The sequence below is a fragment of the Stegostoma tigrinum genome, chromosome 34 (genome assembly GCF_030684315.1).
Source record: "Stegostoma tigrinum isolate sSteTig4 chromosome 34, sSteTig4.hap1, whole genome shotgun sequence".
Lineage (NCBI taxonomy): Eukaryota > Metazoa > Chordata > Chondrichthyes > Orectolobiformes > Stegostomatidae > Stegostoma > Stegostoma tigrinum.
The window spans coordinates 5,573,167-5,586,120 of NC_081387.1; the positions used below are offsets into that span (position 1 = coordinate 5,573,167).

General features: G+C 45.4%; 1 protein-coding gene across 4 annotated transcripts in view; it reads right to left on the bottom strand.

Annotated features, from left to right (window-relative positions):
• Window positions 1-6,434: 6,434 nt before the first annotated feature.
• LOC125446634 (popy class I histocompatibility antigen, alpha chain E-like) overlaps window positions 6,435-12,954 on the bottom strand; it is a 30,192-nt gene continuing 23,672 nt past the window's right edge. For all 4 annotated transcript variants that reach the window (XM_059639560.1, XM_048520358.2, XM_048520354.2 and 1 more), the window contains 2 exons: window positions 8,729-8,788; window positions 6,435-8,620 (listed from right to left, as the gene is read on the bottom strand). In XM_059639560.1, coding sequence (XP_059495543.1) covers window positions 8,574-8,620; window positions 8,729-8,788 — 107 coding nt within the window. In that variant the 3' untranslated portion in view covers window positions 6,435-8,573. The remainder of the gene's footprint in view (window positions 8,621-8,728; window positions 8,789-12,954) is intronic.

The following is a 12,954-nucleotide window of genomic DNA, read 5'->3' on the forward strand; positions in this document are numbered from 1 at the left end:
AGAGAGAGGCGGGGAAAGCTGTCGCGACTCCAGAAAAGGGTGCAGAACCTGCTCCTTCTGCAGTTGATGGGGGTCGATGTCATGGAGGACCTCCGCGAGGTGAGGGGCCAGCAAGCCTCGCTCTTCGCCGCGGAGGCCTCCAGGATAATCTTCCAGTCCAGGGTCCGCTCCGTGGAGCAGGACGAGACATGCTTGCGTTTCTTCTTTCAGAAGGTGCACAAAGAGAGCTCTGTGCTTAGCCGGCTGAAGGAGGACGACGGCTCGATGACGTCGTCTCGGCCCGACATTTTGAGGATCAGCAGATCCTTCTATGCCGGACTGTATGACACGAAGCCCACGGACAGCACAGCCTCCGAGTCGTTCCTGTCGTCTATCACGGAGGTCTTAGATGACGGCACGAGGGAGTGGCTGGACCGGCCGATGTCCCTGGACGAGCTGACCAGAGCCCTCAAGTCCTTGGAGAGGAATAGGACTCCCGGAAGCGATGGCTTACTGGTCGAGCTGTATTCCGCTCTGTGGGGCCTGGTCGGCCAGGACCTGCTGGAGGTGTACGATAGTGCGCTTTGGGCAGGGGAAATGTGCAAGTCCATGAGGAAGGGCATCATCACCCTCATTTACAAGAGGAAGGGGGAGAGGGAAGAAATTAAGAATTGGCGTCCCATTTCACTATTGAACGTGGACTACAAAATCCTGGCCAAGGTCAGAGCCAAGACAACAAAATGTGAGGCTGGATGAACACAGCAGGCCAAGCAGCATCTCAGGAGCACAAAAGCTGACGTTTCAGGCCTAGACCCTTCATCAGAGAGGGGGATGGGGTGAGGGTTCTGGAATAAATAGGGAGAGAGGGGGAGGCGGACCGAAGATGGAGAGAAAAGAAGATAGGTGGAGAGAGTATAGGTGGGGAGGTAGGGAGGGGATAGGTCAGTCCAGGGAAGACGGACAGGTCAAGGAGGTGGGATGAGGTTAGTAGGTTGATGGGGGTGCGGCTTGGGGTGGGAGGAAGGGATGGGTGAGAGAAAGAACAGGTTAGGGAGGAAGAGACAGGTTGGACTGATTTTGGGATGCAGTGGGTGGAGGGGAAGAGCTGGGCTGGTTGTGTGGTGCAGTGGGGGGAGGGGACGAACTGGGCTGGTTTAGGGATGCAGTTGGGGAAGGGGAGATTTTGAAACTGGTGAAGTCCACATTGATACCATTAGGCTGCAGGGTTCCCAGGCGGAATATGAGTTGCTGTTCCTGTAACCTTCGGGTGGCATCATTGTGGCACTGCAGGAGGCCCATGATGGACATGTCATCTAAAGAATGGGAGGGGGAGTGGAAATGGTTTGCGACTGGGAGGTTCAGTAGTTTGTTGCGAACTGAGCAGAGGTGTTCTGCAAAGCGGTCTCCAAGCCTCTGCTTGGTTTCCCCAATGTAGCGGAAGCCACACTGGGTACAGTGGATGCAGTATAGGTCATAGCCAACCGGGTCAGGTCTGTCCTGGAGTCAATGATTCACCCTGAACAAACCTGTGCTGTGCCGGGCAGGAATATCGCTGAGAGCCTCGCGCTCATCAGGGATACGATCGCCTACGTACAGGACAGGCGGGTGGACACCTGCCTCGTCAGCCTGGACCAGGAGAAGGCCTTCGACAGGGTCTCTCATGCTTACATGAGGGACGTCCTCTCCAAATTGGGGTTCGGGGAGGGCATCCGCAATTGGATCCGGCTGCTCTACGCCAACATCGTTAGCACAGTCTCGATCAACGGGTGGAAATCAGACAGTTTTCCTGTTAGATCTGGAGTCAGGCAGGGCTGCCCGCTCTCTCCTGCCTTGTTCGTGTGCTGTGTGGAGCCCTTTGCCGCATCCATCAGGAAGGACGTGAGCCTGAAGGGCGTGACTATCCCAGGCAGCGGAGGCCTTCAGGTCAAGACCTCCCTGTACATGGACGATGTCGCCGTCTTCTGCACTGATCGTCGGTCGGTGAGTAGGCTGTTGGACATCTGCGGCCAGTTTGAACTGGCCTCGGGTGCCAAAGTCAATAGGGGTAAGAGCGAGGTCATGTTCTTCGGGAACTGGGACGACCGCTCCTTCATCCCCTTCACCGTCAGGACAGACTACCTGAAGGTGCTGGGTGCTTGGTTCGCTGGAGCTGGGGGGTGCACGAAGACTTGGGAGGAGCATATCACCAAACTGAAGCAGAAGCTGGGCAGGTGGACGCTCTGGTCCCTCTCCATTGCGGGTAAGAACCTTGTTGTCAGGTGCGAGGGGCTTTCGGTACTGTTGTATGTGGCACAGGCCTGGCCTATTCCCTGGGCCTGCGCCGCTGCAGTCACCCGGGCCATCTTCCACTTCATTTGGGGATCGAGGATGGACCGGGTCCGCAGGGATACCATGTACAAAGACCTGGAAAATGGGGGAAAGGACATACCGAACGCCACCCTCGCCCTGACGGCTACGTTTGTGTGCGGCTGCATCAAGCTGTGCGTAGATCCTCAGTACGCAAACACCAAGTGTCACTACTTACTGAGGTTCTACCTGTCCCCGGTGTTGCCGCGGAACACTCCGAGTAGTTGGACCGTTCCGTACCACCTGTCCTTTGCGGAGAAATTTTTGAAAGGAAACACCTTTGACCATAAGGACGTCAGGCAGTGGTCAGCACATAGTATCCTCGAGACCCTTCGGGAAAATGAGAGGGTGGATCCCGTCGTGTGGTTCCCCACGCAGACTGCCAAAGTCATTTGGCAGAATGCCTCATTGCCAGAACTTTCAAACAAGCACGAGGACATTGCTTGGCTGGCGGTGAGAGGGGCTCTGCTAGTGAGATCCTTTATGCATGCCCGGAATCTCTGCACCACCGCACGCCGCCCTCGAGGTGGCTGCGGGGGGGATGAGACTGTCGATCACCTCCTTCTGGAGTGTGCCTATGCGCAGGAGGTCTGAAGGGGGATGCAGTGGTATTTGTCGAGGTTCGTCCCGAGCAGCTCCGTGACGCGGGACTCCGTGCTCTCCGGGCTGTTTCCCGGGACGCACACCAAGACCAACATCAACTGCGCCTGGAGGACCATCAATGCGGTGAAAGACGCTCTTTGGTCTGCCCGCAACTTGCTGGTCTGCCAGCTGAAAGAACTGACCCCGACCGAGTGTTGCAGACTGGCGCACTCCAAGGTCCAGGACTATGTGCTGAGGGACGCGCTAAAGCTTGGGGCAGCCGCCACCAAGGCACGATTGGGAAAGACCACCGTATGAAACCCCTCGTCCAGAATGGAAACAAGGGCCCTGTCTGGTAACTGGGCCCAACTGGTCAGGGGGCCAACGGGGACTGTGTGGGGTGACGACTGCCGGGGTGTTTTCTTTGCTTTGTTTTTTTTTCTCTGTTTTGTTTTGTTTTTCCTTTAGTTGGTGTATGTACCCCCTGGGTAACCCGGAGCGGCTTGCATGACTGGGTAGGTGTATAAATATGTTTTATTTTTTTGGACATCTTATGAATAAAGTATATTTTTTTCCAACAATCAACAATGGATTCATGGTCATCATTAGACTCTTAGTTCCAGATAATTATTGAATTCAAATTCCACCCTCTGCCATGGCAGGATTTGAACCTGGGTCCCCAGAACATTATCTGAGTCTCTAGATTAACTGTCCAGCAATAATACTACTAGGCCATTGCCTCCCCATAGAATATGAAGTGTTGTACCTCCAGTTTTCAGGGGCATCTTTGTGCAACTGGAGGAGGACCAGGATGGACATGTCGTCCAAGGAGTAGGAAGGGAAGTTGAAGTGGTTCGTGACTGGGATGTGTTACCGTTTGTCACAAAACGAGTGTAGGTGCTCCACAAAGCGGTCTCTCAGCCTCCGCTTGGTTTCCCCAACGTTGAGGGAGCCACATTGGGAACAGTGGATACAATGCACCACGTTAGCAAATGTGCAGGTGAACCTCTGTTTAATATGGAAGGTTTTCTTGGGGCCTGGGATGGAGGAGTGGGGGGAGGTGTAGGGGCAGGAGTAGCATCTCCTGCAGTTGCAGGGAAAGGTGCTGGTGGTGTAGGAGCTAGTGGGACCATCCAGTATAAATTCCCAGCTGAGTAGAATGTCATTGCTTCATCAGAGAGTCCACTGGAGATGTCACCGAGCAAAATGATGAAATGTCTGAATGAGAACAAGCCAGCTCAGTGAGCAAGTCAACAACCTCAAGGGGAAGTGAATTAAGGAAAATGGAGGAGAGGACATGGAAATTGTAAGTTGGGTGGAATTTGAAGTTGGGGAACTGGAGGGTGAAGTGGAGCTGAGAAGTAAAATGGCTGGGGGAGGTGGAAATTGGCAAACGAGAGCAGAATTGAAAGGGGGGAATGGAAGGGCAGTAGTGTAATGGGGGGAAACTGATGAAAAAAATGGTAGACAACAAAATGTGAGGCTGGATGAACACAGCAGGCCAAGCAGCATGTCAGGAGCACAAAAGCTGACGTTTCGGGCCTAGACCCTTCATTCAGCTCTCTGATGAAGGGTCTAGGCCCGAAACATCAGCTTTTGTGCTCCTGAGATGCTGCTTGGCCTGCTGTGTTCATCCAGCCTCACATTTTGTTGTCTTGGATTCTCCAGCATCTGCAGTTCCCATTATCTCTGAAAAAAATGGTAGTGTTGGAGTCAAGACTGTTAGTGACATGTCCTTGCTTTCATTTTTTTCACAGGAGGCACAGGGCAATTGATATACTAATTGTAAAATTTTGGAGTTAAAGTCAACAACCCACAGGATATGATGAAAGAAGACAACTACTTTTCATCAGGTTTTAGTTATTTTTACTGCAGAGTGGCAGATGCCCAGAACCTACTTCTTGAGCAGTCCAGAGTATGAGCACTGCCACACCAATGACCTGCCCCAAGTGTGACAGAGCATTGCAGTAGCTGTATCAGACTTCATGGCCACCTACAGACTCAGCCTGAGATTAGAAGAGAGTCATCCTTGTCTGTGAGGGACAGAATGCCCAGCTGCCTGCAATGGAAAGGGGGATACTGGAGATACAACAACAACTGTGTGAGGCACTGATAGTCCTGTGTTTGTTGCTGTCCATTTCATTACCCCATTTTCCATTCTCAGCCCCACAAAGTTTATCTATTTTTGTTAATCAATTACATTAGTTTGAGTCATGTTTACGCATTCATTAAAAATTGCCTTAAACTTGATGGTCACTATTGCCTTGAAATGCTCTTACTTTCAATCTTATTATCCGCTCTGGTTCGTATACCATTACTCAATGTAGTGGTCAATCACTGTTCTTGGGCTTTCTATGTGCTGGATAATAAGAGTTTTCTACATACTGTAGGGATTCCATATTGCATCTGTTCTGTTTCCTCTTCTACCCAAATAAATATCAGAGTGGTTCAAACCCCTCATTATTATTATTCTCTACTTTATTCTCATTTTCCTAAATTTTGTGCATTGTTTTTCCTCCTACTTCCTTCAATTACTGTTAGATGACCACAACTACCTTTCAAATTCACCTCCTTGACCAATGCCCCCTCCAAATCTCTTGTTCAAAGTCTTTTTCGCTTTTCATCAGTCCTCTTACGTTTTTTGAGAGCTTTCCTGAAACATCAGAAGGGTCTCAACCCAAAACGTCAGCTTTCCTGCTGAAGGGTCTCCACCCGAAACATCAGCTTTCCTGCTCCTTAAAGCTGCTCGGCCCTGCTGTGTTCATCCAGCTCTACACTTTGTTATCTCAGATTCTCCAGCATCTGCAGTTCCTACTATCTCCATCTAAATGTGCATTGTTGTTGTTGTGGTTTGATTTGCTTCAAAGTTTATAGTGCAACCTCACGGCTCGATAGGATTTATACTCAACCATTTTTTTTTCCAAAGTCCACAGACTGTTTCTTAAACCTCGGTTTGGTGGCAAGATTTCCTTTCAAGTGGAATTAGAAATATTGATCTCCTCATGGGAATGGTTACCCTAGGTCAAATCAGAAAACATGAGGCCCTTCCTTATATTTATGGCCCATTGTTTGGGATTCCCTGCATTCCAGTTTTATCAAATTACCAAATGAAGAATGACCACAAACCACCCCCACTTTGACCACCAGATGGCACTTTTCACCAGCCAGTGGAAACAACAGTCTCCACATCTTACACATGAAATTGTTCAGGAATTTTTTAGTAATAATGAATTTCCTTTAAAAATATAATGAAATTGGGGTGAATCATATCCCCTGGGTGCATCGTAGCTTTAAATGTAAGATGCAGTTTTTGACAACTTTGCTTCACAGCATACACGCCAAACCTCCATCTGATAGGAAGTACATCTTGCATTTTTTAAAAAAGCCCACGGGTTTCCCAAACACACTGAAGACCAGAATTAAAGATCCAGTTCAGTCTCTAGGTCAGAATACATTTCTAAATATTATGCAGTGAAAATCAAAACCTCACTTAGGGGCAGCAAGGACCACCAGTGGATCTTTGAGCTTTTATTTTGACGTAATTAAGATGGGTCAGAGCAGTATATCTCATTTGCAGGAAGATCTCAGAGTAAAACAGGAGGCACTAAAATAACAATACTATATTTTACTCAGTAATATTAGGCACCTGTCCTCCAGTAAAAAAACGTGGACTGCAATTTCCGTACCACAATTTTGCTTTCTTTTGTTTGCAATTTCAGCCTTAATTTTATTTTTCTTACCTTTGTTTTGGGATGCTCATAATTCATCATTCATCCTCCTGTCGACTGCACTGAGGGTTTGCCTGCAATAAGGTGTTTTTATTGGATACTGCAAGCTTATGTTGTCTCCCATAACAGAAGAAACTGAACACGGATATTGTGATATTGAAAAATACAACACATGCTGATTACAGCTGACTATTATGTACAATTATTGCATTCTCAGGCACATAGGTGTCTGGCCTAACATTAAACTCTTAGATTACAGCAGAGGAGCAAACTGCCCATCCATGTCATGCTTCAAGTCATCTGAGGTAAGATGGAGTATGAGATCTTTATACCCTAAAGATACAAGCTATGAAACAGCAACATTTTCTTAAAAAAAATGACACAGTGTTCATGAGGCATATACAGCAGACTCACTTCTTACTTCTTTACTCAGTACTATTGCGGTACTCTTTGCAACACAAATTCTTTTGTCATTTTATGTCTCCTACTTTACACCCCATCACAGATTTTCCCACCTTTTCCATTTCATCTACATAAAAATATCACGTCAGACTTGCCCCAGTTTAGATGAGAAATAATCTCCTGAGACTTTAACACTGTTTGTCTTCCCAGTGATGCTCCCAGATCGGCTGAATGTTTTCTGCCTTTCTTCCAAAAGGCTGATGTTTTGATGCTGCTATCAGAAGGCACATTCCAGAGTCTGCACTGGTCACTGAGATCTCTGAAGGCCTTATCAAAAAGCAGATTCCATTTGATGTCCTTATTTATGAAACTGGCAACAGTAGTATAATTATCTGAAATTAACTTCTCATTAATGTTGCTTCCGTATCCATTTAGCCCTTAGTTCTGGTGATATTCAGCACTGTGCTGTGAGTGCTCCCTGTTTGTACAATCACACAGGACACCACAGAAAGGGCACTGCACCCCACAGCCACATAACATTGTGTACAATTCACTGGATGGATCTGTAGGGAAAGAAGTGATTTTCTCAGCAATGTCCTACTCCTAATCTTTTAACGCTTTCAGTCAGATCATTTGTTCTGATAATATTTTCAGCTTCTTTTTTAAAGTCCTCGAGTTAATTTTTTCAGACTGAAAAGCAACAGGTCCCAGTATCTCCTGTGGAATCTGTATCTTGTCTTCCAGTTTTGTTTTAAATGCCAGAATGATCCCGGTCATTGACTTCTCATCAATTGGAGGTGTTATATCCTTCAGTGTTGCCCTCTCATGGGTGATAATCCCAAGGAGAATGTTCAGTGTGAGAGAGCATAGCAGAGGGACATATTCATGGTTTGTGGCTTCACAGTGTTGGTGAACTTATTCTTTCAGGCAACCTTTCTAGAATGACACAGTGTGTTGCATATATCAGTAATATTTATCAAAACTGTCTCTCCTTCAAATGCAGCATTGGATTCAATCTCCTACCTTCCAAATGCTTGTGGTTAATCATTTTTCACCACTGATTGAGACATTGAAAACCACATTTTCTCCAAACCTGTATTGGAAATGACTTCTATTTTAATACCATTGTAAATGTTTTCAGACCTTCCTTTCCTTTGTGAACCAGCTTGTTATTCTCATTCATTATTCTCTCCTTGCAATTGCTCAGCTCCTCCTAATTCTTGAGGATCTGATTTTCTTCCCTTTCTGGGTTAGTTCCAGGAAGCTTTTCAATATGACCACAGTGACTCAGTAAAATCAATGTTATTCCCCGTTCTTTGCAGTTGATTAGCAGAATATTACCGGGATTACTTGTTACTGTAATTACATCATCTACAGAAATTGTATTGTCTGTCAGAACCAGACTCAGTTCTCGCTCACTAGGAGTTTGGTTACCTCCAAATGGGTCAGATTTCAGGTTGTGAATCTCTCTGAGCAGGCTCAGTTTCGAGCCATGTACGGGATTAGCTCCAGTCCCACATTATTATCCGTGGCTTCCTATTGATGGAGGGTGGGCTCTGTTTCCAGAAATGGTTGCGTGGGAACTAATAAAAACAGTAAATAGGTCAACTGCGCAACATTTGAAATAAGTGTAAATGTGGTACTAATATAACAATGATTTAAATGGTTTTTACTAAAATTTGGAATCTCACTTGTTTGATGTTCTTCCTCAGAATTCCTCTGGCATTGTTGCTGTAGGTTTCGAGTTTTATCTATGGGCAAGAATAAGGAGTTTTAACTGTGGGCAAGAATAAAGAGTTTTAGCTGTAAATGCATTTTAACTGCATGTTCTCCACTTACATGTAGCATCTCTGATGTATCTTACACTATTATTTTATTCACCCTGCTTTTAAGATGTGCTGGGGCCTGAGGAAAAGCAGGAGAGAAGCTACAATGGGAAACGGCAAACATAAGAGAAAAAGAAACAAAAAAACAGAAATTACTGGAAATACTCAGCAGGTCTGGCAGCATCTGTGAAGGGAAATCAGAGTTAACATTGTGGGTCCAGTTACCCTTCTGTTCTGTAGGAGGGAGCATATTATCAGGGTTAGAAGATGAGCTAGTGAACAGGAAAAAGAGAGAAGGCATAACTGGGTCATCCTCTGGCTGACAAGAAGTAATGAGTGATGTGCTACAGAGTTCAGGTTTTGGGATTTCAACATTAATAGCACGTAAAAGTAATTTCAATGAAGGGACAGAAGGTATGGTTGCTAAATTTGCTGATGCCACTAAGATAGCTGTGGGGAAGAAAATTGAGAAGGAGATGCAATGAGGCTACAAAAGGATATTGATACGTTAAATGATTGAGCAAAGATGTCTAAAATGGTGTCTCATGAAAATATTGTCCATTTGGTCAGGAAGAATAAATGTAGTATATTATCCAGGTGGTGAGAGGTTGGACATCTGACATGCGGAGGGATCCGGGCATTCCAATGCACAAATTACAAAAGGTTACTATGCAGATAAAAGTCAAGTCACCATAGTCCCACTGGATCATAGGGCTGCTTTCTCATTACAGACAGATGACTGGTGGTGATTTAATCTGAAGGGCACAACAGCTTAGGCAATGGGAGACGTCTAGAATAAGAGTCCTTCATGGCAATCTCAGCCAATGTGGGAACTTTGCAAAGTCAGCAGAATATTATTGTTCACTGCAAGGGGACTGGAATACAAAAGTAAAGAAGTTGTGCTTTATTTATACAGGGATTTGGTGAGACCATGTCTGACTATCGTGTACAATATTACTGTTGTGCTTGGAGAGGAGAAGGCAGAGAGGAGATTTAATTGATGTTTCAAGATCATGAGGGTTCTGAACAGAGCAGATAAGAAAAACTAATTTCCAATTGTAAAAGGAATGAGAACCAAGGGGAATATGGTATAAAGTGTTTTGCAAAATAAACAAATGATAAAAAATAACTTTTCAAACACCAAGTGTTTAGGGTCTAAAATGCCCTGCCTGGAGACAGGTTCAACTGAAACATTCAAGATGGTGTTGAATAGTTATTTAAACAGGAACAATGAGCAGGATTTTGGGGAAAAGGAAGGAGTTTGGCATTAAGTCAAAATGCTTAGAGAGCTGGTACAGACATGATGGGTTGAATGGCACCATTCTGAACCATATGCCTCTGTATCACCCTTTTTTTTTAATGATGGAAGAAAGTAAATGTGTTGGAAGCAGTTCAGAGATGGTTTACTAGACTGAAACCTTGAGTGAACAGGTTGTCCTTTGAGTGAAGATTGGACAAGTTAGGTTTGTATTCACTGGACTTCAAAATAATAAGATTGAAACACACAAGATTATGAAAGCTTTTGACAGGGTGCATTAGAAAGGATGCTTCCTCTTGTGGGAATATCTAGAATACAAGGACAAGGAAGAGTAGGCCATTCAGCCCCTCAAGCCTGCTGTAATATATAGGAAGATCGTGGCTAATCTGATTATGACCTCAAACCACGCCTGCCTGTCTCTGATAATTGTTCACTGCCTTATTAACAAAGAACCTAACCACCTTTGGTCATAAAAATATTAAAAGACTCTGCTTCCATTGCCTTTTTCAGGAAGAGAGTTCAAAAGACTCAACACCCTCTGTCATGAATGGTGATCACATTTTTAAACAATGACTCCCTTGTTCAAGATTCTCCTGTGAGACAACATACTGTTTTTAAAACCTCATTTGTGGGATATTGGTGGTGCTGGCCATGCCTGTACTTATTGCCCATACCTTGCTGCCTTGACACAGTGGTGGTGAGCTGCCTTCTTGAAATGCAGCTGTCCCTGTGCCGTAGGTTGACCTACAATGCTCTTAGTGACAGAGTTTTGAATCCTGGAGGTGGTGTGAAGGTGTGGTGGGGGTGTGGATGGGGTGGGAGTGCGAGCCCAGTATGGCTAAGCACTTAAGAAGGACTACCATGTTGAACTTTAACTTTATTTCTCTATTTTTCTACTTTCTACTGCGAAGGACTTTAATGTTGAACTCTAATTTTTCTACTTTGTACCTAGGCACCTATGTACCTTAGACGGCACTGGGAATGCGACATTGTACACTCTTCACTGTGCTCCTGTACCCTGTACTTGAGTACACATGACAATAAATCCAATTCTAATTCTAATTTTAATTCAACACTGAAGGATAAGCAATAGATTTCCAAGTCAGGATGCTGATTAGCTTGGTTAGTGGTGTTCCCAGATAACATCCACATTTGTCCTTCCAGATGGAAGTGGTCATGTGTTTGGTAGGTGCTATATAAGACTGTTTCTTGACTTTCTGCTCTGCATCCTGCAGGTATTGGTATTATGTATTAACAAAATAGGAACGTAAGAAATAGCAGCAGGAGTAAACCATTTGGCCCATCAAGCCTGCTCCGTCATTCAATAAGATCATGGCTGAACTTCTCATGGACTCAGCTCCACTTAGCTGCTAGCTCACCATAATCCTTAATGCCTTTACCGTTCAAAAATTTATCCATCTTTTCCGTAAAAACATTCAATGAATTTTCATGCTGGAGGTTCATGTTGAATGCTTGTGGATGTGGTGCCAAATCAGGCTACTTTGTCCTGGATGGGGGTCGAGATTGAATATTGTTGGAGCTGCATCCATCCAGGAAAGTGGGAGGTATTCCATCACACTAATGACTTGTACCTTGTAGATGATGGACAGGCTCTGGGGAGTCAGGAAGTGAGTTCTTTGCCACAGGAGTCCAAGCCTCTGAGCTCATCTTGTAGCTATGTATTAATATGGGTTGAGTGTCAGTTAGCTGGGTTGGTTGAACCACTGGTTTGCTGAGTGATGCCAACAGCATAGATTCAATTCACGTCCTGACTGAGGTTACCATGAAGGACTCTCCTCAATCTTTGTGGCATCCTAGAGGTGACTATAGAACAGTCTATGGATTTCATAGAGGCCTTTGATAAGGTTCCACATGGTAGGCTGCCATGGAAGGTTAGATTGCATGGAATCCAGGGAGAGCTGGCAAATTGGATACACAATTGGCTTGATGGTGGCATGCAGAGGGTAATGGTGGAAGGATCCTTGTTGGACTGGAGGCCCATGACTAGCGGTGTGTCTCAGGGGTTGGGCCCATTGCTGTTTGTTATCGATATCAGTGTTTTGGATGAGAATGTACAAGGCATGATTAGCAAGTTTGCAGATGACACTAAAGTGGGCGGTATCATCGATAGAAATTGCAGTAGGATCTCAATCAGCTGGGGAAGTGTGCCAAGCAATTGCAAATGGAGTTTCATCTTGATAAGTGTGAGATACTGCATTTTGCAAAGTCAAATCAAGGTAGGAGTTTCATGGTGAATGGTAGGGCCTTAAGGAGTGTACTGGAACAGAGGGAACTTGGGGTTCAGGTACACGGTTCTCTGCAAGTGGAGTCACAGGTAGATAGGGCAGTGAAGAAGGCTTTTGCCACACCAGTCAGGGCATTGAGTATAGACGTTGGGAAGTTATTTCGCAGTTGTACAGGACTTTGGCAAGGCCGCACTTGGAGTATTTTGTTTAGCTTTGGTCACCTAACTATAGGAAGGATGTTATTAAGCCAGGAAGAGTGCAGAAGAAATGGCCAGGACTCAAGGGACTGAGTTATAGGGAGAAGTTAGACAGGCTAGGACTTTTCTCTTTAGTGCATAGGAGCCTGAGGATGTATCTCATAGAAGTGTATGTGATCATGAGGGGCATGGATAGGGTGAATGCACTCAGTCTTTTTCCCAGGGTTGGGGAATCAAGGACTAGAGTGCACCAGTTTAAGGTAAGAGGGGAAAGAATACATGGGAACTTAAGGAGCAACTTTTTTTTTAATACAGAGGGTGGCAAGCACATGGAATGAGCTGCTAGTCTAAGTGGTTGAGGCGGGTACATTAACAGCATTTAAAAGACAT